Below are 27,154 nucleotides of genomic sequence, written 5' to 3'. Positions count from 1 at the left end.
GAACTTTCAGTTAATTGCTAATGGTGAATGCTATGCAGGGTCCAGCTGCAGAGGCTGACAGTCGGCTTGCCAGTGTATGCAGAATTTGAACCTCCAGAAGCACCCCCGCAACTGCACAAGTCTCCTTCCATCCCATGACACCATTTCTTCCTAAAGCAACACCAGTCCCATGGCAACTCCCAATCTCCAGACTCACTGTTCCTATCTTCTAAGGAGAGGAGAGGCTAGGCCAGGAGGCCCAAACTCTCACTTCACTCAATCTTGGAACCTGTTGGTCAGCCAGGGAATAGTCATCTGGTTAACAGGAAACCATGACTGTTCCCTTGACATCGTAACATAGTCATAGTCTGCCCCTGCAGTTATTCTAGCATTTCCAATTATTTAAGCAGCCATTATCTACTAGCTACCCTGGACTGAGATGAGTCACCATTTGATGCCTCTAGAAAACTTCAAGGAGCAAGCCCCTTGGCCAACAAAGGGAACAAGTTTAGAAGGAGAGAGAGGCAGCCATTTGTATATCCTTGCAAGAGACAACAATGAGAACGGGATGGCTAATAGCTTTAAAAATAGCATCTGCTATAGTCTGTGAACTGTTCATGACCCTGGCTAGACTGTTCATGAATTTAAAAAGAATCTAAGTCCACCTTAATTACAGGTGGGCTCAGGATTATAGTGCTACATTTTGCAAAATCCGACAATTGACCAAGGCCAATTTTAAACTTAGAAAAAAAAAGAAACACCCCTACCCCGATATAACACGACCCAATATAACACGAATTCGGAGATAACGCGGTAAAGCAGCGCTCTGGGGGTGGAGGGGTTACACACTCCGGTGGATCAAAGCAAATTCGATATAATGCGGTTTCACCTATAACGTGGTAAGATTTTTTGACTCCCAAGGACAGCGTTATATCGAGGTAGAGGTGTAGTTTAAGATTGGGATGGGGATGAATGTGATAAAGACAGAGCACATGCTATGGAACCCAGAGACTAGACTGCAGCCAGCACTGGTAACAATTATTCCTGAAAGTATCAATTAATTAGTGCCTGTACTATATCCCATTAGGAGATGTTTTAGTGCCTCCAAACATGGACATGTATTACAAATACAGTAAAATAGGTAACACATGCATTGCCTTAATCAACTCTTTCCATAGTTGGAATTCAGCTGCCAGAACCAGGGACCCTCTCTCATTTAATATGAAATCTCATAAAAGGTAATAAGCCTGCTCCTTCATCTAATGGGGCCTAATTGCCCAATGCCATTTCTGAACTTACAGTATGAAATCTTATTAAAAATTCTTATGTATCTATAAACTGGCAACCAGTTTACCTTAAACAACAGATTTAGAAATAAAACAGATGCCTTAGATGGGAATACAGTCATGTTTCACATGATAAATTTAATTCTTCCCATGTACTGTGGATAAAGGAATTTGGTCAGTGTTCACTAAACTGAATTCTGCCAACTCCACTCTAAACATTTAAAATAAAGATCTTTGTACACAAAGGTGAGAAGTGGGAATGAGTGGAAAAAAGAACTGAAATTCTCAGATGAGGTTACAAATCAAGGCTAAATAACTTTCAGTGAGTTGAGAATCTGCAAGATACCATATAGATAGCAAAATTAGGACGCCTTATTTGCTGTTCATAATTTGATCATAATATGGTAGCCATTTATTATCCTTCATTATGATGTTCTTTGCCACTTCTGGAGTGATTGAGTGGGTGCCTTTTAAGTAGGGTTGCCAACTGTCTAATAGCACAAAACCGAACACCTCACCCCTGCCCTGCCCCTTCTTTGAGGCCCCGCACCTGGTTGCTCCATCCCCCCGCCCCGCTCCCTCCATTGCTCACTCTCCACTATCCTCACTCACTTTCACTGGGCTGGGGCAGAGGGTTGGAGTGTGTGTGGGGGGGAGATGGGCTGTGGGTGCAGGAGCTGGGTGGGGCAAGAAATGAGGGGTTCAGGATGCACAAGAGGGCTCCAGAGTGGGGTAGGGGACTAGAGTGTGGGGGCAGGGATGAGGGGTTTGGAGTGCAGGAGGGGGCTCAGGGCTGAGACAGGGATTTGGGGTACAGGAGGGGGCTCCGGGCTGGGGCCAAGAGATTCAGAGTGTGGAAGGGGTGTGGGCTCTGGGGTGGGTGGGATTGGGAGTGAGGGGTTTGGTGTGCAGGAGGGGGCTCAGGGCTGGGACAGGGTGTTGAGGTGTTGGGGAAGGTGTGGGGTGCAGGCTCCAGGAAGGAGTTTGGAAGCGAGAGGGGACTCTGGGCTAGGGCAGGAGGTTGAGGTGTGAGAGGGAGGGAGTTCGGGATGCAGAGTCCTGGCAGCGCTTACCACAGCTCCCAGGAAGTGGCTGCTAGGTCCCTGATACCGCTAGGCACATAGGCAGCCAGGGAGGCTCTGCACACTGCTCTCGCGCCTGCAGGCACCGCCCCAGCAGGTCCCATTGGTCATGATTCGGGAAGTGCTTAGCCAACACTCAGGGCGACAGCAGCATGCGGAGCCTCTGTGGCCACCATGTGCCACGGGCCGCAAGGACCTGGCAGCTGCTTCCAGGAGTTGTGTGAGGCCAGGGCAGGCAGGGAGCCTGCCTTAGCCCTGGGCCCCTGCTGCACCACTGACTGGAATTTTAAACAGCCCGACTGGAGCCGCCAGGGTCCCTTTTTGACCTGGTGTTCCGGTCAAAAAACAGAAGCCTGGCAACCCTATTCAAGAGAAGTACAATATGCACAAAGTAGCCAAGTCTTAAAACAACCAATCTAATAAAAAGTTATCTCAAAACAACATAAACAGAGCCAACACCTCAAAGTCATCTCCAGCTCCACAGCTGAGCTCAGCCTGGTGCAGCTAGAGCAGTGCTCCTGATTTCGCTAACCCCTGCTGCCCTAAAATGTTCAGAGCACTGCAACCCAATGCACCTGTAACAGTACCAGCATGAGTCTTGCAGAACTTCTCATGAAAGCATGACTAGCAAGAAGCACCATCACAAGGATTGATGTGGAACCTGCTCTGAGGCTGGTGGAGCAGTATCAGTAATGCTTTGAATGGTGCAAGCTGAATAGTAATGATGGTGCAGTGCTGGGGGCAGGGAGAAAGTGATAGTTATGTCTCACTACCAGATTCAAGTTGCAGGTCTTGGTATTAGCAAGGAGAATTGAGGTAGAAGCAGTGAAATATCTGCTTCCTCATTGCAGAAACTGACTTGTTTCAGGGTGGTGCAATGTGCCTTCCTCAACAGTCAAAGTGAGCACGAAAAGGAGTTTAAATTCAGCCCAGGAATATTACATTTGTTTGTTATCCCTCACCCTAAGTACAAGAATACCTCCTTCAGCGCAAGTGCACTTGTGATATTGCACAATAGGCAGCTGCAGTGTGAAACTGACTGGAATCACAGAATGTTCTGTTTCAGACCCATGCTGCTGTGGGGGGCAGTGAAGGGGACAACTCTATGCAGCAGCAACGCAGATGAAGTTGAACTGGATAGTGACTGGGAAGAGAAGAGATGGACCAAAGTTCTCTCAGTTCTTACTCCCAGCATGCCCGTTTGGTGTAAGACATGCTGAGTCAGATTCACTGATGTTTTTGTTCATGTTTTTTATTAAGAACATTTTTAACAGACCATATTACAGACAGAAGTAATAATGCATAGCTCTTATATACCACTTTTCATCAGTAGATCTTAAGTTTGTATTTATATATATTTAGTTACAATACACTTGGACTACTCCAAACAGGGTCATGTCACCAGTTGAAGCAAGGGACATCCCCTGTTTCAGATAATTATGTCTGGTGGCTTCCCCAGAACCAATCGATTCTGTAGACTTAACAGCTTGCATGTTAGCTGATGTGGCAGCTTAAGTCCTGGTGGGTCAGACAGTCTTGAGGAAATCTGCAAACTGTCCACAATAGGGCAAACCATCCAGAAGGTTGATATTTGAAGGCCAGGAGTCCTGCTGTGTTGCTTGCCCAAATTATAGTAAGGTTTCAGGGTTGGAATGAGAAGAATGCTTGAAGCCTTCAGCTAATTGGGGTTCTACTCTAATGAGTACCAAGAATAAGATAGTCAAAGGCATTTAGAAGTAGGATGGCTACTGAAATAAGGGATTAAAACAGGATAGATAAACATTCCAATAAAGCTAGTTTATGCCTGGGATAGGGGAGACTAGGAATTTTTAAGCTCTAGAAATCACTGCCAGCTCCATTTAGTCTCAAAGCCATCAGAAAGATGATTGGGTTCTCTTATAACTATTAATGCACCCCTGTTCTAGCCACCCGTATCTGTTCCTATCTAGTCAGTAGCCAAACAACGTTAAGCTAATTATTAAACTCTTCAATATGATACAACGTGAAAGATCTTTAAGGGAAATTAAATAAGATTATCTCCAAGTTTTGAATATGTAATGCTAAGAGAATAAGATTTAAAAACAATCAGTCTCCTGGGTAGATCAGTAGTTACCTTCTTTAAATAACACTTTACAACTAGAAATTCTGTACAGTAACACCTCGCTTAACGTTGTAGTTATGTTCCTGAAAAATGCTACCTTAAGCAAAATGATGTTAAGAGAATCCAATTTTCCCATAAGAATTATTCTAAATAGGAGGGTTAGGTTCCAAGGAAAGTTTTTTTCGTCAGACAAAAGACATATATAATATATAAACACACACACACGATAAGTTTTAAACAAACAGTTCAATACTGTACATGGCAATGATGATTGTGAAGCTTGGTTAAGGTGGTGGAGTCGGAGGGTGGAAGAGGGTGGGATATTTCCCAGGGAATGCCTTGCTGCTAAATAACGAACTAGCAATTGGCTGAGCCCTCAAGGGTTAACACATTGTTGTTCATATAGCCTTATACTCTACAAGGCAGCAGGAATGGAGGGAGGAGACACAATAGATACATGGCAGTGGCTGCAAACATGCCATGCGGAAACTGAATGTGATGAACCCACACTATCCCACTGGAGTGCACCACTCCCTCCACTTTCCAAAGTGCTGGGGGGTGCATGTGTGTGTGAGACAGAGACACACACCATATGTGTGTGTGAGAGAGAGAGAGATGCACATTGCCCCTTCAAGTAGCTGACCCCACTCTGAGTACACTGCCTTTTTAAGTAGATCAGCAAGTTGAGACAGCAGCTGCTGCCAGCAAGCTCCCTCTGTCCTGAACCATGTAGTGTTCCCCCTGCTCTGTGGAGATGGGGTACAGGAGTGGGGGACGGGAGGAGAGGGATACCCTGACATAAGCACCCCACTTTCCCTCCTCCCCTGCACAGCAAGCAGGAGGCTCCCAGAAGCAGCTACAAGGCAGAGGGCAGGAACAGCACATGGCAGTGGCAGGAGGGACACCTGAACTGCCCAGCAATTGATAGCCTGCTGGGCAGCTGCTGCACAGGGAACTTAGGGGAGCTATTGGGGGCTGCCGGCTCACCCTTGTTCCAAGCCCCCACCAGCTAGCTCCAAGGGGCTGCTTTTCCTGCAAGCAATGGACAAAGCAGGCGGCTGCCAAACAACATTATAAGGGAGCATTCCACAACTTTAAACGAGCATGTTCTCTAATTGATCAACAACGTAAAAATGAAACAATGTTAATCAGGACGATTTTAGTGAGGAGTTACTATACAGGGATATAGTAATGTAATAGGTTTTTGAATGTGCTCTAAACAATTTTATAAACCAGCACCTGTCATCTCTAAGTTTTGCTTCCAGCAATTATATTATGGGTCACAACACTACTTCCTCTAAAGTCCAACAAGAATATATTATGAGGTAAAACCCAGGAGATAAAACTCAGGCCATGTCTACATCTAAAATTTTGCAGCGCTGGTTGTTACAGCTGTATTAGTACAGCTGTATAGGGCCAGCGCTGCAGAGTGGCCACACTTACAGCAACCAGCGCTGCAAGTGGTGTTAGATGTGGCCACACTGCAGCGCTGTTGGGCGGCTTCAAGGGGGGTTCCGGGAACGAGAGAGCAAACTGGGAAAGGAGACCAGCTTCGCCGCGGTTTGCTCTCGCGTTCCCCGAACCACCCTGCAAACCGCAGGGAAGGAGACCTGCTTGCTCGGGGTTCCGGGAACGAGAGAGCAAACCGGGAAAGGAGACCAGCTTCGCCGCGGTTTGCTCTCGCGTTCCCGGAGCCACCCAGCAAACCGCAGGGAAGGAGACCTGCTTGCTCGGGGTTCCGGAACGAGAGAGCAAACCGGGAAAGGAGACCAGCTTCGCCGCGGTTTGCTCTCGCGTTCCCGGAGCCACCCAGCAAACCGCAGGGAAGGAGACCTGCTTGCTCGGGGTTCCGGGAACGAGAGAGCAAACTGGGAAAGGAGACCAGCTTCGCCGCGGTTTGCTCTCGCGTTCCCCGAACCACCCTGCAAACCGCAGGGAAGGAGACCTGCTTGCTCGGGGTTCCGGGAACGAGAGAGCAAACCGGGAAAGGAGACCAGCTTCGCCGCGGTTTGCTCTCGCGTTCCCGGAGCCACCCAGCAAACCGCAGGGAAGGAGACCTGCTTGCTCGGGGTTCCGGAACGAGAGAGCAAACCAGGAAAGGAGACCAGCTTCGCCGCGGTTTGCTCTCGCGTTCCCGGAGCCACCCAGCAACCGCAGGGAAGGAGACCTGCTTGCTCGGGGTTCCGGAACGAGAGAGCAAACCAGGAAAGGAGACCAGCTTCGCCGCGGTTTGCTCTCGCGTTCCCGGAGCCACCCAGCAAACCGCAGGGAAGGAGACCTGCTTGCTAGGGGTTCCGGGAACGAGAGAGCAAACCGGGAAAGGAGACCAGCTTCGCCGCGGTTTGCTCTCGCGTTCCCCGAACCACCCTGCAAACCGCAGGGAAGGAGACCTGCTTGCTCGGGGTTCCGGGAACGAGAGAGCAAACCGGGAAAGGAGACCAGCTTCGCCGCGGTTTGCTCTCGCGTTCCCGGAGCCACCCAGCAAACCGCAGGGAAGGAGACCTGCTTGCTCGGGGTTCCGGGAACGAGAGAGCAAACCGGGAAAGGAGACCAGCTTCGCCGCGGTTTGCTCTCGCGTTCCCGGAGCCACCCAGCAAACCGCAGGGAAGGAGACCTGCTTGCTCGGGGTTCCGGGAACGAGAGAGCAAACCGGGAAAGGAGACCAGCTTCGCCGCGGTTTGCTCTCGCGTTCCCAGAGCCACCCTGCAAACCGCAGGGAAGGAGACCTGCTTGCTCGGGGTTCCGGGAACGAGAGAGCAAACCGGGAAAGGAGACCAGCTTCGCCGCGGTTTGCTCTCGCGTTCCCGGAGCCACCCAGCAAACCGCAGGGAAGGAGACCTGCTTGCTCGGGGTTCCGGGAACGAGAGAGCAAACCGGGAAAGGAGACCAGCTTCGCCGCGGTTTGCTCTCGCGTTCCCGGAGCCACCCTGCAAACCGCAGGGAAGGAAACCTGCTTGCTCGGGGTTCCGGGAACGAGAGAGCAAACCGGGAAAGGAGACCAGCTTCGCCGCGGTTTGCTCTCGCGTTCCCGGAGCCACCCAGCAAACCGCAGGGAAGGAGACCTGCTTGCTCGGGGTTCCGGGAACGAGAGAGCAAACCGGGAAAGGAGACCAGCTTCGCCGCGGTTTGCTCTCGCGTTCCCGGAGCCACCCAGCAAACCGCAGGGAAGGAGACCTGCTTGCTCGGGGTTCCGGGAACGAGAGAGCAAACCGGGAAAGGAGACCAGCTTGATTACCAGAGGCTTCCTCCTTCCACGGAGGTCAAGAAAAGCGCTGGTAAGTGTCTACATTGGATTACCAGCGCTGGATCACCAGCGCTGGATCCTCTACACCCGAGACAAAACGGGAGTACGGCCAGCGCTGCAAACAGGGAGTTGCAGCGCTGGTGATGCCCTGCAGATGTGTACACCTTCAAAGTTGCAGCGCTGTAACTCCCTCACCAGCGCTGCAACTTTCTGATGTAGACAAGCCCTCAGACATGTTATGTTCTGCAGTTCTCTCAATTCCCTAGTTTCCGAGGTTAATTTTCAAATACAAAGACTCATCCCATGTGAGCAGAGGCCATAGAACTACCCCCTCACCCACCCTTTCCAAAACAGCTGTCATACTCACAGATGTGGAGTCATCCATTCCTACTGGCTCCCTCTCCCTCAAACCCTTGCTCTCATTTGGGAAGAGTGGGAACTCCTCTGATAAATTAAATTAAAGGCCTGAAGCAGAGAAAAGGCACAAGCACCAGACTAGGTGCTAAATTAGCCCTGGTATAAGCAAATGCAGTTCCACTGACCTCAAAAAAGTTACATTCACTTGAACCAAGGCTGAATTTAGATTAGGAAAGTCAGAAACCTAAAAGACAGAACATGGATCAAACTTCTGAAAATAGTACCCTATCAGCCAAAGGCAAGAAATAATGCTTAATTTTTCTATCACTGTCAATTTTTAAACCAAGATTGGATGTTTTTCAAAAAGATCTGCTCTAGGAATTATTCTGGAGAAGCTCTTCAGCCGTTGCCATACAGGAGGTCAGACTAGATGACTCCAGTGGTCCCTTCGGACCTTTGAATCCATTTACTAAGAGTTCATTCAGGTATCAGGAACTGGCAAACACGATAAGAAAGGCCGATATTGCCTGACCTAAGTAGGAAAGCTGGAAAAGCTATGTAAATATTAAAAGTAAAGGAGTGGCATGTAAGCAAGAAAGAAGATAGGGCTCTGCTTTGAATTTTTTTCCCAGAAGAGGATCCTCCCATATATTTAAAACTAAAAGTCACCAGCCAATCCATCACCCTTCCACTGAATCTTATCTTGATCTCTCTCTCCTGCTGCTGCCACCACCTCCACCCAACCCAACCCAACCCAACCCAACCTTTTTTTCTGAATCAAATGCAATGTATGTCTTCTGGACCCAGTTTGGGCTTGCAATCCCTTCTTACCCCCTCACTAGCTTCTGTTTAGAGTATTTCAGCATACTTATACTTCCAAAATGATCACAACAACAGCACCCATATCCTTAGAGAACAACTGATTATGCCAAAGGAAACATGGGAATACTAACTATAGATTTTGTTGCTGTTCTAATAAGAATAATCTTCTCAATTATCTCACCAATTAAAAATAGTGAATGAAATAATTCAAAGGCAAGTGTTTCTACAAAGCCAAGCATTTAGGTTTATTTATTCTAAATCAAAAGTCTTTGCCATTGGCAATGGATTCTTATTTATTTTTAGCATTAAAGTAATTAGCACTCTTCCACAAGAGGAACTGGGACTTTTTACATTACAAAGAGCTCCAAAGAAAGGAAACCTAGGAAAGTAAATATTTGTAATCACCAGCTTTTTAAAAGGATACTGTCAATTTAAGAATCTAAGTCACTTAAAAATAAAAGTTCAAAGTATGGTCAGATATGGAAACTGCCCTTGAGTTTCTCTGCCAATATGTTTGTTTTGTTCAAAGCATACGTTCCTTTAAAAATATTTTCTTCTCCTCTGTTGGTTTGTGAAAGACCCACACTAACAACAGGGGAAATGGACTATAAACAAAAGACCGGATTCTCCAGTTTGTGTAGTTGTTTATATTTGTGCTAAGAGGTCATAAAATAGCACCAAATCAGAATTCTCCACACATTTGCACAAGTGGTAGCATCGTACACTCACTCTTTGTAAGTGGAAATAGCTAGGGCTCTACCAAATTTACATTCCATTTGGTCAATCTCATGGTGATAGGCTTTTCATTATTTCAGCTATTTAAATCTGAAATTTGTTATACAACAACCGTGTTGTAATTGTAGGGGTCCGGACCCAAAAAGGAGTTGTGCCAGGGTCACAAGGTTATTGTAGGAGGAGTTCTGGTACTGCTACCCTTACTTTTGTGGTGCTGATAGCTGTGGTGCTGCCTTCAGAGCTAGGCAGCTGGAGAACAGCAGCTGCTGGCTGGGAGCCCAGCTCTGAAGGCAGAGCAGCTGCCAGCAGCAGCAGTGCAGAAGTAAAGATGGCATGGTATGGTATTGCAACTCTTACTTCTGCACTGCTGCTTGCAGAGCTGGGCCCTCAGGCAGCAGCTGACACTCTCCAGCTGCCTAGCTCTGAAGGCAGCAGCGCAGAAGTAAGGGTGGCATGGTATAGTATTGCTATCCTTACTTCTGTGCTGCTGCTGGCGGGGCGCTGCCTTCAGAGCTAGGTGCCCGGCCAACAGCTGCCGCTTCCTGGCTGTCTGAAGATAGCACAGAAATAAGGGTGGCAATACCATGATCCCCTCTAAAATAACCTTGTGACCCCCAGCAACCCCCTTTTGGGTCAGGACCCCAAATCTGAGAAACTGGTATCCCCTGTGAAATCAGTATGGTATAGGGTAAAAGCATGTAAAAGACCAGATTTCATGGTCCATGATGCATTTTTCACAGCCGTGAATTTGATAGGGCCCTAGAAATGACTAAAGAAGATGCAAGGAAGTACAGAGTCAGGCTCTAAGGACTGTAAAATGCATATGATAGAGAAAATGGGTGGGCTGGGACAGTGGGTGGAGTAAACTCTTTTTTTCCAATCTCTTTCATTTCTATTAGTCTTAGGTGTAAAAATAGTAAGCCAAAAAAATCCTATTTGTGTGTTTTCTAAACTGATGGTCTCTTCATTTTTCTGTACGAAGCGTTCATATGTATTTTGTAGTAAAAGATTTATTAGTGCCAAACAGGGCATCTTTCAGCAGGAAATCTTATCTACATAGTAGATATGTTGGCAACAGCTCCCAGCATCCAGGATAAGTGCTTCTTTAAAAAACACATTATAAATCAAAATAATTGATATTTGATTTTTCTTTCATATTTTAATTGTTCAATAATAAATTAAAAGTAATCAAAGGTAAGAGGGATATAACATAAAATGCTGCATGATCATGACCCTTTAATTGAGTTCTTCTGTCTTATTATGCTTTTATGTATTTGTTTATTTTGATAGGAAAATGGTCCTCAACATAATGTTTAGAAAGTAGTTGTTTATAAATCAGCCCCAATGACTACCATCTATAGATTCCTTCTCCTTTATTTGGGCAGTGTGTTCTGCTTTTCTTCAATTTAGTGAGAGCAGCAGAAAACTTACTAAATTTTTATTTCGGTAGGCAACAGCTGTTCCTGTTTCTCTCTTTCCTCTTCAAGTAGTGTTGGCAAAAATGCAAACTAGCTAAAGGAACCCTTTAGCCATCTGCCGCATACCCATCTCTCAGCCAAATGTTTATACATCCTTGGTCACTAGAGTGAAGATTCTGTCAAAAAATTCCCATGGCATTATAGTATTTCAATACGAGGTCATAAAACTAAGTAGTGATGGTTTTAGACCAAAAGTGGGCAAACTACAGCCCGCAGGACCGTCCTGCCCGGCCCCTGAGCTCCTGGCAGGGGAGGCTAGCCTCCAGCCCCTCTCCCACTATCCCTCTTCCCCCACAGCTACACCGCTGTGTGGGCAGCACTCTGGGCAGCGCTCGGGGCTGCACACTCCTACAGGGCAGTGCGGCAGTGTGCCTGGCTCCGGCCGGGTGGCGCGGCTGCCAGAGTGGCATAGTAAGGGGGCCAGGGCCTGGGGATTGGATAAGGGGCAGGGAGTCCCAGGGGGCAGTCAGGGGACAGGGAACAAGGGATGATTGGATAGGGGGGAGGTTCTGTAGGGGGGTGGTCAGGGGACAGGAAACCGGGGAGGGAGAGGGGGGTTGGATAGGCATGGAGGCCTGTCAAGGGGTGGGGGTGTGGATAGGGGTCGGAGCGGTCAGGGGACTGGGAACAGGGGGGTTGGCTAGGAGGTGGGGATCCAGGGGTGGTTAGGGGTGGGGGTCCTGGGAGGGAGTGGTCAGGGGACAAGGAGCAGGGCGTTGGGGGTTCTGAGGGGGGCACTCAGAGGGTGGGAAGTGGGAGGGGGTCAGATATGGGGCGGTGGCTAGGCTGTCTCCAGCCTTCCCTATCCGGCCCTCCATACAGTTTGGAACCCCAATGTGGCCCTTGGGCCAAAAAGTTTGCCCACCCGTTTTAGACCATAGCTAAACATGTTCAATAACTCATTCTCTTGAGATTAAATAGACTGTGAGCCCAATCCTGCTACTGTGTAAAGGCTGCATTAACAAATCTATAGTATTCATCCTACATATTGATGTAATATGATTGGATGTTTAATTAACATAACATGATCAATATTCATTTTCTAGCCACTTTTAAAAGTTTTTGAAAGGAAATATAAACAGTAGGGCCAAAGTTTTCAGGAACAGCCACAGATTTATATGTGCCTGACTTGAAACCAGTAGGGCTGGAGGCTCAGTGGTACTGAGGACCCACACCTCCCGCTGAACTGATGTTTCATGCATAAATTTGACACCTTGCACCTAATTTTCAGAAGTGCTGAAGTAAATGGGAACTGCAAGTTCTCAACATCAGGTACAAAGTAGCTCAGTCTGGGACATCCTAAAACTGATGCACAGGATGGATGGGCACTTTTAAAAATGTGGTACTTTGAGCCAAGAAATTCAGAGCCCCACAAGCTTATTAAGAAATCTTTATTAAAAAAAAAAACCCTGTAAGGATGTTCTACAGAAATATACCTATTATTATTATTAAAATATTCCTCTCCTGGTGTAGCTGCATGACAGGTGTAATGCACACCCACCACATAATCTCACAGCTGAATCTCATGTCAGCAGATTCAGAATAAAACAGACAAGACAACTTAAAGTAACTGGCAAAAGTAACTGTGTAAGAAGTGTTTTTGTGTTGCTGGATGAATAAAAACAGGAGGATGCTGGGAGTGTTCCTTTTAAATTAGGAGATTGTAAAGTGCCTTGGGATCCTGAGGATTAAGAGACAGGGCAAATCCTGATCCCATCAGAGTCAGTGGAGAAACTCCCATTGACTTCAGTGGAGCCAGGATTTCAGGGACAGGGCCACTGAGAGCAGGTTTGGGCCTCTAGTGAAAAAAGAATTTCAGGCCCCCCAGCAAGAGTGGACTGGCTAAACAGGGCCTCGGGCCCCCTTCCAGATGGCCGGGCTCTGGTAATTTGTACCAGCTCCCACACCCCTTGTGGGCCCTGTTCAGGGACACTTGGTTATAGGGACACTGGTACGAAAGGAAACACTCTGGCATATAGTTAGCAAAACCTGGTGTCTGGGGAGGGCAGTAAACTTGGTGAGCCGTTAGGGAGCTGCAGCCCAGGGCTCTCATGGGCCGGGGGACAGAGCATTCAGGAGCCACTGGGAAAGGGCAGGGTTTTTGAGTCCCCTACAGAGGTCACTGCAAGCAGCATTACCTTGTAGCTGGGCTGAAAGCGACTCTTGGTGCTGCTGGTACTTGAGTGCCACTGCCTCGGCTTTCCTCAGCTGGCTCTGTAACTCGTAGTACAGCACGGCCCCGTAGAGGAAGCCGAACGCGATGGTCAGGAGCAAAAAGGTCTGGAAAATCCGCTTCTGTTTTCGGGAGCACATCCCGTTGCCCATAGTCCCTCCTCGGGTCCCGGAGCCCCCCCACCCCAGGCGGTTTAGCAGCAGCTGGAGGAGGAGGAGGAGGCAGCATTGGGCACCAAGGGACAGAGCCGGGAGGAGGGGACCCTGAGCGCTTAGTTCAGCTCCCTCCCACTGCTACTGCCCTGAAACCCGGGAGCTCGCTGCAGGCCGGCCAGCACGCGTGGCTGCGGGCGCCCGAGCGTGCTGCAGCCCGGGGGCTCTCTGCCGCGGGAGGGGGCTCGGTGACCGCCGGGGGATGGATGGGGGAGGAGGTCTCTGCTCCAGAGAGCAGCTTCCTGCCCCCCGCCTGCCTTACTCCAGAGCGGGGAGAGGTGGGGGCAGCAGCTCATCTGCTGGGGTGACTGCGCGCGTGCTGGAGGATGGCTTTACACAGCAGCTCCCCGGTCCCTGCCATCCTACCTGCGGGACTTGGGGACGGTGGGGCTGGGGGTGCGCTGCAGTGCTCCAGCCCAGGGTACCAGCGTGTCTGTGGGGGCTGGAGTAGGGGGACTCTGTATAGCAGCTCCCCTGCTCTCCTGCCGGGGTTGCTTTGGGAGACGGTCAGAGGGCGAGCGTGTTTCTCTGTCAGCTCCCTCCCCTCTGCCCGCTCTAAGGGGGGGGGGGTCTCTGTGCATCAGCTCCCTCCCCTCCTGCCCGCTCCGGGGGGGCGGGTCTGTGCATCAGCTCACTCCCCTCCTGCTCGCTCTAAAGGGGGGGGGGGGTGTTTCTGTGCATCAGCTCCCTCCCCTCCTGCCCGCTCTAAAGGGGGGGGGTGTTTCTGTGCATCAGCTCCCTCCCCTCCTGCCCGCTCTAAAAGGGGGTGTTTCTGTGCATCAGCTCCCTCCCCTCCTGCCTGCTTTGCGGGGGGGGGTCTCTGTTAACCAGCTCCCTCCCCTCCTGCCCATCTTACTCTGCAGCCACCTGAACGGGAAACAAAGGAAGCTTCCCTGCGTTCCCTGGCCACCTTCCAGCCTTAACTTACGTGTCACCTCCGCTCCTCGGCTGCTCGCTGCAGTGGAATCCCCGAAGGAAGTCCCGCTCCGGGCGCTGCCTCATTGGGCCCAGCCTCTGCCCACTCCCCTCCCTTCGGGAGCAGTGTCTGTACGCATTGGGTGCCCGCTGTGTCCGTCCGGGCCGCGGGGCGCTCTCCTTCCCTCTCCCCGCCTTCTCCAGTCCGGGATCGCCGCCCCTCGGAAGACAGGACGCTGGAGAGCTGGGAGAGGCATGTACGCGCACGAGTGCTGTGTGTGTAGCTGCCGGCTGCCAGACACGAAGTGTACGTGTAGACACATTCCAGCTCGGGACACAAGCGGGGAGTGGGGGTGTGTGTACACTCCTGCTGTGCTGTGGAAATAGACTCGGTGTGGGTAGCTCCTAGCTGTGCGCACAGATTGTGTGTGTGCCCACACACTTTTCAGCTGCAGGGTTTCATGTTGTACAATCCAACTATGGACACATCTGGGCTGCGCATGTGTGCTTTCCAGCTGTGCACACCTGTAGTGTGTGCATGTGGCAACAGAGGACAGTTTGTGAAGGTTGGAGTGTTGTACACTCCATCTGCAGAAAGGAATGGTGTGTGTGTACGTTCCAACTACATACTGCTTTGCACATTCCTGCTGTATCTACTTTCCAGGTCCTGGATGTGCAGGTTCCAGCTGCATACATAGATGTAATGTGTGTGTGTTTGTGTGTGTGTGCCAGCTGCATACATGGAGGTGGGTGTAGGTTCCAGCTGCATACACAGATTTATTTTGTGTGTGTGTGTAGGTTCCAGCGACATACATGGTTGTATTGTGTGTGTCAGTTCCAGCTGCATACATAGATCTGTGTGTGCAGGTTCCAGCTGTCTATACAGACATTTTGTGGGTGTGAGTGTGTTCCAGCTGCATAGACAGACGCAGAGTGTGTATGTAGGTTCCAGCGACATACATAGATGTATTGTGTGTGTCAGTTCTAGCTGCCAAGTATCAGAGGGGTAGCCGTGTTAGTCTGGATCTGTAAAAGCAGCAAAGAGTCCTGTAGCACCTTATAGACTAACAGACGTTTTGGAGCATGAGCTTTCGTGGGTGAATACCCACAGATGTTTTGTGTGTGTGTGTTCCAGCTGCATAGACAGACGTAGCATGTGTGTCTGTGTTCCAGCTGCATAGACAGACGTAGCATGTGTGTGGAGGTTCCAGCCTCATACATGGATGTACTGTGTGTGTCAGTTCCAGCTGCATATGTAGATGTTTTTGTAGGTTCCAGCAAACGTGCTGGGTGCCCTATTTGCTTCAGCACAATTTCAAGTTGGAACTTGTGCTGGAGCCCACAGGAATGTGGGCAGAGTGTCAGCATGTGCTTACTGGGAAAGTGAAGCCCCAAAGAAGCTTCTGCCCTTTGCCTCGCTGAGACTCTACTCTACCCAAAGACCCATAGTGCTCCTAAAGCAGAATGAAGGTGGTGGGTACAGGGAGCAAAGCAGAGCTGGACAGGGAGCCGAGTAGGAGGAACACAGCGGATCAGGGAGGGAGCAATGTGTGATGAAGAAGCAGCTTAATATGATTTTAAAAGCATTTCTTTTGAATATTTTTATTTTTAAAATTCTCTCATACTGTAGGAGTCTGTTCTTCTATTGCCTGGAACAGACATAAGCTAGGTGCTGGATATACTATAAACAAGTGTTTCTCAATGACGGGTATGTGGACTAGCGCTGGTCTCTGAGCTCTCCTTGACACAGTTTAGAAAGGCAGCAAGCTCGTTCTGGATATCAAAAAGGTTGATCAACACGGCTATAAACCACAGTTACAGACTAGTCCCAGCTACCCATTCAGCCATCCTATTAACATGATGGCTAAGGGGCTGATCCTCTTAAACTCTCCGAGTACCTCAGTAGGGGTGTTGCCAGCCTTACTGGGCTCTCAGCAACTGTTAGGAAGTGCTCAACACCTTGCATGATCAAGGCCTGCACCCAGAGTTTTGGAAATGCTGGTCATCAAGGCCTGGACACCAGGTAGTGGATTCCTTTTGAGGTCCTGGGTATCTTTAAATCCCATGGATTTCACATAGGAGATGTGCGGCAAATGCCCTTCACAGGAGTGCTTCAGCATCTCACAGACCCAGGCCGCAATGTCCCCATAGGTTGAATGGCTGGCTCAATCCTTTACCCTGAAGTGTACAGCAACATCACAATGCTGGACTTTGAAGATTACATAGGAGAATTGGGTTCTTATTCAAGAACTTTTCCCATCTCTTTTAATGCGCTTCCCCTTTCCCAAATGATTTGTCGGAAGACTCCTTTTGAACTGACCCTGACATCGTTTTTGGATTCAGATTTCTTTCTGTAGCTTTATATTTGGCCTTTGTTTGTTTCTGCTGTGGCACCTGTGAGCCTGATTCTGCCACCCTTACTCACCTTGAGCGTTACCTTACTCCAAGAATAGTTACGCTGAAATGGAGGAAGGGTACTGTGACGTTATCTGATTACAATATGACCATGTAGATCATTGTTGCTACTACTGTTAGAATCATAGAATATCAGGGTTGGGAGGGACCTCAGGAGGTCATCTAGTCCAACCCCCTGCTCAGAGCAGGACCAATCCCCAGACAGATTTTTGCCCCAGATCCCTAAATGGCCCTCTCAAGGATTGAATTTAGAACCCTGGGTTTAGCAGGCTAATGTTCAAACCACTAGTTAGATAATTGCAGCAAATCTTGTACAAAGTATGTCAAATAAGGTGTCTATGGAAATATTATGATTTGCTGAATGTGATTATGCTGTTTGTATGCATGTACCATTTTTGTATCTGAAGTTATGAATATTAACAGTACCTGTGTTTCAAATGTTTGTTCATGTGGAAACACCAATAAGGTGTTTAGTCAGCACATTATGAAGGAACTATTCAAGCTGAATGGCCCATCAAAGAACATATAACTCACAATGGAAGATGCCTATCTACACATAATTAATTTTCCTGTGAACATTCTAACTGGAGTATGGGTAATGGATTCTGTTATGACTAAGCAAATCATGCATGGACACAAGACTTGCCCGTATGACTCCAAACACCATCTTGTTGCCTGTAATTTTCCACAGTGAGAACAATGGGTTTCCATTCACTTGGCAGAAGCTATAAAAGGCGCTGGAAACATCGCCATTTTGTCTCTTTCCTGCACAAATCTCTGGACTATGAACTTATACTAATGGGAGCATTCTAACCAAGGGACTGAGGACCTTCCAGTTATTTGGAAGCAACCAGAGACTTAACAAGCCAGCAGTTTACCCTATCACTGCTACAAGCCAGAACCAAGAACTTTGCAATTATTGTGCATATTTGATTCCTTTAGTCAATTTTAACAATCACCATTTTATAAATAAACCTTTTTGATATTAGTGTAGTGGGTTAACGATAGTCCCTCCGCCTCTGGGTCAGTGGGAAGCCACTTCACCTCACTACGTCACGTGGCATTGCTCACAGTTGGGGAATAAGTTGTGTCACTCTTGGCCTGTAGCTCTGGTCGGTAGTGTGACAGGCAGTCAGGGTTCCTAGCCTGCAATCAGGGCAGTTAAGGGCAGTGGCTTAGACCAGTGGTCCCCAATTTTTTTCTGGCCAGTAGCACATTCATGTTTTCAGAAGAGTGTGATGGGCGCCAACAGTTTTTCAAGGCTTATTTTGTATTTGTACATTAAATAATATGAAAAACATCATATTTAATATAACATCATATATGAATCCAGAGAGAAGAGAGAAGCAGGAGAGAAACCACGAGCACAGAGAACACCGGCACCTGCAGTCCCAGAATTCTTTGTCCCTGGCAGGTGTGGGGCCATGGCTTCTCTCTGGCTTAAGCCATGGCCCCGCACCTGCCAGGGACCAAGAACACCGGCGCCCACAGCCTGCAGCCCTGGAGTTCTCTGTCCCCGTCAGGTGCGGGACCGCGGCTTGTCTCCCCTGCTGGGCACTAGGTGGGCCCCGCGCCTGCTGGGAACAGAGAACACCACGCTCACAGCCTGAGTTCTCTATCCCTGGCAGGAGCAGGGCCACGGCTTCTCTCCCCTGCTGGCACTAGGTGGGCGCACTTAAATGCCCCGGTGGGTGCCCTCGGGCACCACGTTGGGGACCACTGCCTTAGACCTATACTCAGGGGCAAGTGGCAAATAAACAGTTAATAGCCTGAGCCCTTCATCAGGGTAGGGAGGTCCGGAGTCTGGGTCTTGGACCTGCACTCAGGGTCAAGCAGCAAACCAACAGTTCGGAACCCAAGCCCTTAGGATGGGGCAACAAGTCCTCCGCACTCAGGCCAGGGTAGAGCACCCACACACAGTCTAGAGGAGCTCCGGCAGGGTTGAGCCTAGTGTTCTCACTCGGTGGATTATAGGTGGATGTAGGCCCTCTGGCCTATGGAGGGGGAGTACTGCCACCAGAGGGATGAGGGCCTGCCCAACTCCACTGCATCCCAGCCCAGGGCCCTAGCAGTGGTGGAGGGGTCCGCCACTGGGTCAGCAGGGATCCTCCCAGAACACACTGACCTAGTCACAGTCCTGCTCTCAACTAGACAGTTGTCTAGTTCCCCTGAGCTACTTCCTATCTCCCCCTAGGGGCATGCCTGGGTTTGTAAGAGGTCCTCTGCATTGTCTAGGTAGAAGGCCAGTGGTAGTCCTCGCAACTCCTCCTCAGCTTGGTCAGTGAGTGGCTCCAGCAACGTTGGCCAGTCGTCAGTGCCACCAGGGTCCGTGGCAGTCTCCCAGTTCAGGAACAGGCGGGAGGTGTCTGACTCCTTCAGCAACTGCAGCCCAGCTGAGCTTGCAGATCCGCCTTTTGTACTTCCTATCCCACTCACTGACTTCCTGTGGCTCTGTGAGTGCCCTCTCCCCCTCTGGGTCAGTGGGAGGCCACTCTGTAGCACTACAATTATATACTGAGGATCTGCCCTGAGTATACCCATACTGTAAAGGTCATTGTTTATTACAGAGATTCTAAGGACTAGGGCCCATTCCTGCAGGCACTGACCACTTTCAGAGGTGTTGAGTACCCTTGGCTTTTGTTGACTTGCTTCTAATAGAGGTCAGCACCTGGACATATCAGACCCTTAATTAATTTTCATTCAGAGAGTGTGACAGATTTATGTTACCAATCTGCCTGGGGCTTCAAGTGATCAGACTGAGGCCACAGGATTTTTAGGGGAGGAGATGAAGGAGCACACAAAGTGACTAAGTTTAAAGCTTTATTAACCAAATAACAGCGATGAGTGCTGGATGCTCCCCACATCACTCAAGGGAAGGAAGAAAGTGTTAGCACCTGAGCCCTAACCCACTTTCATATTCACACACGCACAACCCAAGGCTGGCCAAGCCTAGATGTAACGTAAGAAGAAGAGGGGAAGGGTAGACAGGAGTTCTGTCCTGTGCACAGGCCGTCTAGGGTCCGCTGTTGATTTCTAACTTGCTTCAGCTCTCGGAAGGGTTTTAAGCCCTGGGTTCTTCTGGGGCCATTTTCGTCCAGCGATTCTCGTCTCCCGCGCTTTCTGTACCAGTCCAAACCGGCCTCTTGTGACTTCTTTAGGTTCCCCAAAACACACTGGCTTCAGGGTCGTGAGACTGTTGTTCTTCCACTCACTGGCCTTTGCAATTTTTCTCATTTTGCAATCCCCTTCAGGTCTGTCTGGTTCAGCTCTCCTCTCCCACAGGCTTTTGGCTGTTTGGCAGCAGGGAGCTTGTTTGTGTGCATTGGCCTTGAGCGGCAGATTCGTTCCTTATCTTCCTTTCCCCCTTCCTCCACCTTCGGCCTCTCGCAATCTGCAAAGGAATCTTTCATTCCACACTTAGACCTTCAACCCTTCCCAAAATCCTTTCCCATGCATATATAACTGTTAGCAATATACAACGCTGGTGCTTACCTAGGGGACTCCGGGGGGGAGGGGCTGGGCATGTTTTATTGTGACAAGAGCTTTTATGTTTATGGATGTGCTCTTGTCTGTCAGTGCAATGTTTCCAAAATCTATTTCTAGCATTTAAATAAGGCCACGAGCTCCAGTGGCACTGATCCTTGACCAGCATCTTTTGAAAGTAGAAAACCGCAGAGAACCAAACCTCCTTCCATCTACAAAAGTTTTGTCTGACTTAGGCCAGCAAGCTCTCTGGGACCAGGACCCTGTGGGGAGGCAGAGGGAATCAAGCCCAAATCCCTGTGCAAACGCCATCATTTTACAATGTGGGAATAGCTGAGGCCCAGGTCCCCCAGACTTCTATTTGAAATGCTGTAATACTTTCCTGTACTAAGTTATCATTTTGCTTATTGTTACTCCACTAAGAGATGTACTTCTCTTCCGACTGAATTCAATAGAAACCATTAGATTAAATATATTAATATTTATTTGTCTCACTCAGTTGAGTGCATAGTACTGTGCACCAATACAAAATATAAACAATAGCACATGGTAACAGGGTGGTGTGTCCCCTTCAAGGGGCAATGGGGCACAGGGCCAGACAATCCTTCCATGAAGTGGGCGATTTAAGGAAACAGTTGTGCAAGTGATTAGCAGATCAGCTGGAAATGGGGGGCAGGTGTTTATCAGGCTGCTGAACATGATAAAACTCAGCTGTCAGTTGACTGAGGGAATGGGGGACAGATAGCCTGGAAAAGAGAACTGCAGGAAAGAGGCTCTGTGGGATGGGAACAAGAATGGAGACTGATGGGCTAGGGAAGCCTGCCTGGATCACAACCCAGCCCCAAGAAGAAGAGCTGTTGGGACCCTGATCGAAGGGGAATGGGCCCCAGGGACCTGGACAGGCAGAGATGTGTGAGAGAGCTTCAGCAGAGAGGCCACATGCTGGGATTCGCACAGCAACCTGTCTTAGAAGGAGTTGGTGGGGAACGGGAAACCCAAAGCCTTGGAACAAAGGTGAATTGGAAGCTCCAAGGGGGAAGGGTTTGCGTTTGAAGGACCAAAAGTGATTGTATTCTGTAAGAACCCAAGAGGGAAATATTGCTTTAAGGACCCAAGAGAGAAATATTGCTTTAAGTACTCGGGGCTGTGAATGAGTTATTGAAGAAAACAGGAAGGAACTGAAGGCAGGGTGCCTGCAGTGCCTTAGGGGGTGTGCTTTGAGACTGCACAATGTGACGCACCCTGTTTGTTTGCTCATTTTTATTTTTTTAACTATCTCTATTATTCTTCCATGAACAGTGATTCTCTTCTGGTTTCATTCACTCTCTTAATGTCAGTTTTTCTAAGCTCGATTCCCCAATTATTTTTGTAGCTAGGCATAAAACATCTTATTAACATAATTAATGAGATACAGCCAGGGCTGGCCCTAAACCAAATGGCACTCAAGGTGAGGTGCGTCTTCAGCGCCCCCCACTTCATTTGTTAAATTTGTAATACCATATTTTTATTGCATTAGCCCATTTTATTATTTTGATGTATGATTTGCATGCACAATTTATCTCGGTCATATAAAATGATAAATTTGCATGCTAGAATCTGTAAATCTGTATTTATTCATGCCATATATAAGCAAATAAAAAATCATTTCTTCTAAGCTTATAGAAACTTTTTAATTTTAAGAGTAACTGAAATGTATTAACATCAAGAAATTTAACTGTGCATCAACGTTGGGTGGACTAGTATTAAATAGCATTACAGTAGGTGAGAACCTTAGAATGTTAACCCTAGTCCTTTAGTTCAAAAGGTCACTTTTCTTCCCTTTGCCCTTGTGAACTGAAGCACAAGGTCAGAGAACTCCAAAGACTGGCCAATGGTATTTGCAGTGATGAAATAGCAGATGATGTCAGCCTCTCATGAGCCATCATCAATCAAAGATATGTTTTACTGAGCCTGAATTTCGAAAAGCTGCACTCACCATTTGCAACTATGACTAGCAACATGAGCAGAAGCCTCAAAACTATCCACACATTAGGAAAACTGTCCTTCAGCTCTGCATCATGAATGAATTGGAGAACTCGGTGTGGAGAGTGCTTCCTGTGAGGCAAAATGTGACAGATGTTGTCCAAGTCGACATAGGGTCTTTATCATTGACATCCAAACATTCCCCATGCATCAGCGTCCAGTGAAGATCCGTACAATTGTTCAAGAGTGTTTTCCTGCCTGTTGGCAGCTTACGAAGGTCATACAAAACCCCAAGTATTTTCGTGGTGCTTCATTTGTCTGAACCTTTCTTTGATGGACATTTGAGCAGTGTCAATGAGCGAGCAAAAAACCTCCCTCTTGAATTTTCCTTTCAAGCTTCACCTCATCTCTGCCTTTGTAACCAAACTGTCTCTTCTTCCAGTGTAAACAAGTTTCCTTGAAGACAGGCTCAACTCCTAAGTTTTCCACCATTTATTTGGTAGCAGTGATGGCATGTTCAAATCGGTGTCTCTGTAGGCCACAATGAAATCGAGGAAGTAGCAGTCACAATGTCCAACACCTGAGTTTGTAATGCCTTGCTTACAACATTTACTTGGAACAGGCTATCATTCCAAACCACAATTGAGACCAGAAATTTGAAGTCAGGGATCTGATTTGCCAGGCTTTGTGCCTCGTGTTGGATTCTGGCCTTGACTTTACTTGCCCAGTTCCATCCGGGTGTCATAAACCTCAGTCACTTGATACCTCACTGGCCTTATGCTGTCAATGCATCTCTCTCAGCAAGTGTCACTTAGCAGCTTCATAGTCAGATTTGTAACATTGTCCATGAGGATCTTCCACCTGATACCTGATGCTGAAAACTGGATTTATATCCTTTGCAGTACTCTGAAGAGAGATGGTGAATATAAAGAAGATGGTGCTGCATCTGACACACCAGGTTGAGGGAATGGCCAGCCACAAGGCATGAAGAAATCTTTGGATTCAGCACAAGGATCCTTGCCTGGACACCACTGTTTCTTCCTTTGATGTTTGCACCATTGTCATAGTCTTGGCCTTTATTCTCATTTCCAACATTAATTAACTGTTCTGTTAGGCTTTTTCCACTAGAGTTCTTCACAGACCAGAAACAGGTAAAGGTTCGAGGAAAATGTAGTTCTCAGAAAGTCTGGAAGTTTCCATGAGATTCTACAAAGGTCCAGAACATTCTAGGAGGTTAGTGAAAAATGAATCCACATACAGAATAACTGAAACATTTAACTTCAAACATTCGTTTTCCCATTTTTGTTGCTAACTGAGCCTGAGCCCAGCGCCACCCAAGCTTGGCACTCCAGGCAGTCACCTAAATCCTGTCCTGCTCTTGTATTTTGGAGCAAATTCAGCTGATAGAGCACTGGGGCTCAGGTTCTGATCTGTAAGGTGCTTGTGCTATATCTTTGAGAATGAGGATTGCTTTCTTGAAAGTTAGTTCATTAAACTGAATTCTGACTTTTTGGAGTTTTCGGGTGACTTTTGAAAACCCTTACACATGGCAGTAAGGACTGCTCACATCATTATACTGTTTGCCGGACTGATCCCATAGGCTTCTGCAATTTATTATGCACAGACAAACTGCTGTGACTGCATAAATCTCCATTGGCTTCAGTGGTCTCTACATGGATTGTAAGTGCCTAGGAGCTAGGATCTTCTCTGTGCTTTTTATAGTACCAGGCAGCTTGTGCTACTAATTTAAATGTCAATAATGATAATAAAAGGCCTGATCATTTCCCTGAGATCAGCACATGGATCTACCCAGCCTTGGAGTTTGACAAAGGAGTTCTGTTGTTCTGGGGGTTTGTGCATGTAAAGAGATGGTCATTGTCCCTACTGTAGTCTTCCTTCTTTTATGCTGTGGCAGCCAAAGCAGGGAGCATAGCTGTCCAGAATCAGTGTAGAGAGAAATGGCTTTATGTGATGTCCCTGTGCCCATGACAGACCCCAGAGGTCCAGACCAATCTCAGGGGATGACTTGACTTGGAAGCAGAACCCCCTTTTTGGGCGGAGGGGTTGGGAGATCCACTCACCGGTGACAGAAGATTTGAGATGAAACTAAAGAAAATCATACAGACTTTCCCCACTTCATTGCCTCATGAGGCTGGGCCCAAATGTGGTGTTAATATTTTATAAGGTTTACATGAGAAATGTTGAACCAGGAAACTCTGGTGATAGCAAATGTTATTTTCTGTTAAATTAGGTAATCCTTCAGGGCTGAGTTTTTCTTGCTGTGCCTTCTATGGGCCATCCTACGTGAAGACCTTGGCAGATGGAGAAGTATGTAGGCCAGTGAATTTTGAGTGTTTCCATTCCCACTCATTCCAGTTGTTGTCCTCAGACTACCTTGCTCTTTAGAAAACCACATGTGGTTTTACAATGCCTGAACAGAAGCCAGGAAGAGTTGATATCCAACAGCAGTAATCCCACACTTCCAGAAAAGAGAAATCTCATCCCAAAATTGTCTCCACTAGTATTATACTATATATTTAATTCTCAACAGCAAAACCAGAGGAATAGTTCATAAACATGTTACATTTGTAAAATCTTTGTAATTCATTAAGCATCTGAATAGAGACTGTAAGACAGCTTGCAAACAGCTGGTTACATAACTGCAGAATGAAATAAATGAGGCTAGAAGACAAACATAGTACTGCAGCTGTAAAATCTAAATGAACGCAGATAAAGCCGCAATTTAAAAAAAAGATAAAAATATAGGTCATAAGCCTAACGTCTTTAATGTGGGTCCACTATCACTTTCATCTATCCAGTGTCACGGATGTCACACTTGTTAGCAAGATTATCCCTGCCAGGAAGCGGCTCAGAATTGCAAAACAATTTTCTAAATCCACCTCATGTTTATTCCTGGTAAGAACCATTTATTTTTATTTTTCTTACATGCTGCTATGCTGAGCAAAATACATAAGAACATCTTTTACAGACTGCAACTATTTGACATAATTCCACCTTTGGTTGCTTACTATTATGTTATAAAATCATGCAATGCATATTTCTAGACAAAGGAGCTTTACAGATTTATTCAGGAATATAAAGGAGAACAGCAGAGTGAAGAAAAGTGCTGTGTTTGGGAAAGAACTGTCATTTATGCTCATTTCTTGCAAACGTAGGTTTGTGAGTAACATTATGTATTATCAGTATTGCACTCTATGGGGCAGTTACATGCATAAAGAAACTTATGCAAATATGTAAGTGTTTGCAAGATCAGGATCTTAATTTGCAATGCATTGCATAGTAATGAACTGAACATTGGTTGAAAAAGTAATTTTATTTTTTTTCTCAAAACCCAATACATTTATTAGGTTTAATAAATCTTTGACATTCCCCACATTCTCCCAGCTTTTATGACTGGACTTTCTATTTTATGGCTTGTATTTGACTAGCAAATATGACTTTGAACCACAGGGTGATAGAAATGTACATGGTACCCTCCTTTATTATGAGACTCATGCGAGTTTTGAGAAAGAAGCTTAAACAGTCCTAATGAATGGGCCATTGAGCTGTCTCTACACAGATGAATTGATGGGCCTTTCCCTCAGGAAGATCTGCAGATCCCCTTCACTGGACTTGCAAGCAGTTGATCCACTCTACAGGACAGAGCCAACTGCAGAGCCTGTCTGCTGGTGAGCTCATGAATCTCTGCTTGCCTTTGCCTAATGTGGAGTGTGGATGGCCATCACAATCCTGCAGTGAGGTACCGACTTGACAAACGTCAGTCTGTTCTCACTGTTAGGACTGAAAACACTATTAATTATTTTCTATAGATGTAGTTATTTTGGTGATGCTCTGAACAAATTTCTGACAAGAAAAAAAATGACAAATTTAACAGTCTTACTACAAGTAGTTTTCTTTTACAAATCACATCTGGCAGCTGGTCCATTTAAGAGCAAAGCCCAAGAAATGTATCACTAGCCATGAGTGGAGACTGGTCTAGTTTGATAACTGTGATGTGCCTTTTGGGGCAGGGGTTTAGTATAATGATAGTCCATCTAGTGCTGCTAGAGTCATGCTTGTCAGCAAAGGGTGTCACAAACTAAGTGGTGGGGGCCCCTCAGTGCCCATATGGTACCCTAGTGACTTCAGTGATCAGCTTTTTGCCATTCACTTAAATAAATAGATGGATTGGGCCTTCTCTCTGCCGGTTTAAGTTGGCTCGGATAGTTGGCTCTGATCTGTGTTCCGGTTTATGCATTCCAGTTACAGTAGCTGTGTTTTATTAATTATTTTTATGACCTGTATTGTGAAAGGCTCTGAAGAGCTTTATATGAAAACAGCCTATAAAGTAAATGGTTGATGGCTCTACTGTAAATTTTAATGCCTCATATCTCATTACACAATGCTGCGTGCAAACAGGAGCAAGAATACAGGCAGCTCTGCCTTCAGGTCCCAACTGTGGCCCCAGACCTTACAACATTTACACACATGAGTAACTGCTTAGTCAGTGGGACTCAGCCTACTCCTGTGCTTGGCATTTGTAGGATCTGGACTTAAAACACATTATAATACAATTTTCCAGGACAAGGACAGATTCACACACAGTTTAATAAACGTAAATGGCCCTGGTTGCAGTCTGTTTATAACACTGCTCTACAGCCAAAATGCTTCTGAAATAAATGTAGTCCAACTTCACTAATTCTGGGTCACTGAGAACGAAAATTATGCCTAAAATTGTTGATTGGCTCTAGTTTTCAAGATATGCTATTGGGTCAGTATATACGACCCTTGACTTGGGAATGGCAGAGGATAAATGAGTTATAAAGGGAAGGGATCTCAATTTAAACCAGATATGACTAAAATAAATCTTTGGCTGGATCTATGAATAAATCTATGACTGGGTTTGGACA

General features: G+C 47.2%; 1 protein-coding gene across 5 annotated transcripts in view; it reads right to left on the bottom strand.

Moving 5' to 3' along the window:
* Positions 1-14,518, bottom strand: part of GOLIM4 (golgi integral membrane protein 4) — a 69,249-nt gene extending 54,731 nt beyond the window's left edge. For 2 of the 5 annotated variants that reach the window (XM_030575859.1, XM_030575860.1), the window contains exons 1-2: positions 14,398-14,518; positions 13,223-13,460 (exon numbers count right to left, since the gene is read on the bottom strand). In XM_030575859.1, coding sequence (XP_030431719.1) covers positions 13,223-13,409 — 187 coding nt within the window. In that variant the 5' untranslated portion in view covers positions 13,410-13,460; positions 14,398-14,518. Of the gene's footprint in view, positions 1-13,222; positions 13,561-14,397 lie in introns of those variants that run through there. The other 3 variants (XM_030575857.1, XM_030575858.1, XM_030575856.1) reach the window with 3 other exon arrangements.
* Positions 14,519-27,154: the final 12,636 nt, after the last annotated feature.

This window comes from Gopherus evgoodei, chromosome 9 (assembly GCF_007399415.2).
Source record: "Gopherus evgoodei ecotype Sinaloan lineage chromosome 9, rGopEvg1_v1.p, whole genome shotgun sequence".
In the NCBI taxonomy this organism is placed as follows: Eukaryota; Metazoa; Chordata; order Testudines; family Testudinidae; genus Gopherus; species Gopherus evgoodei.
Note: the sequence above shows the minus strand (reverse complement) of the source record. Positions and strands in the feature narration are given on the sequence as shown.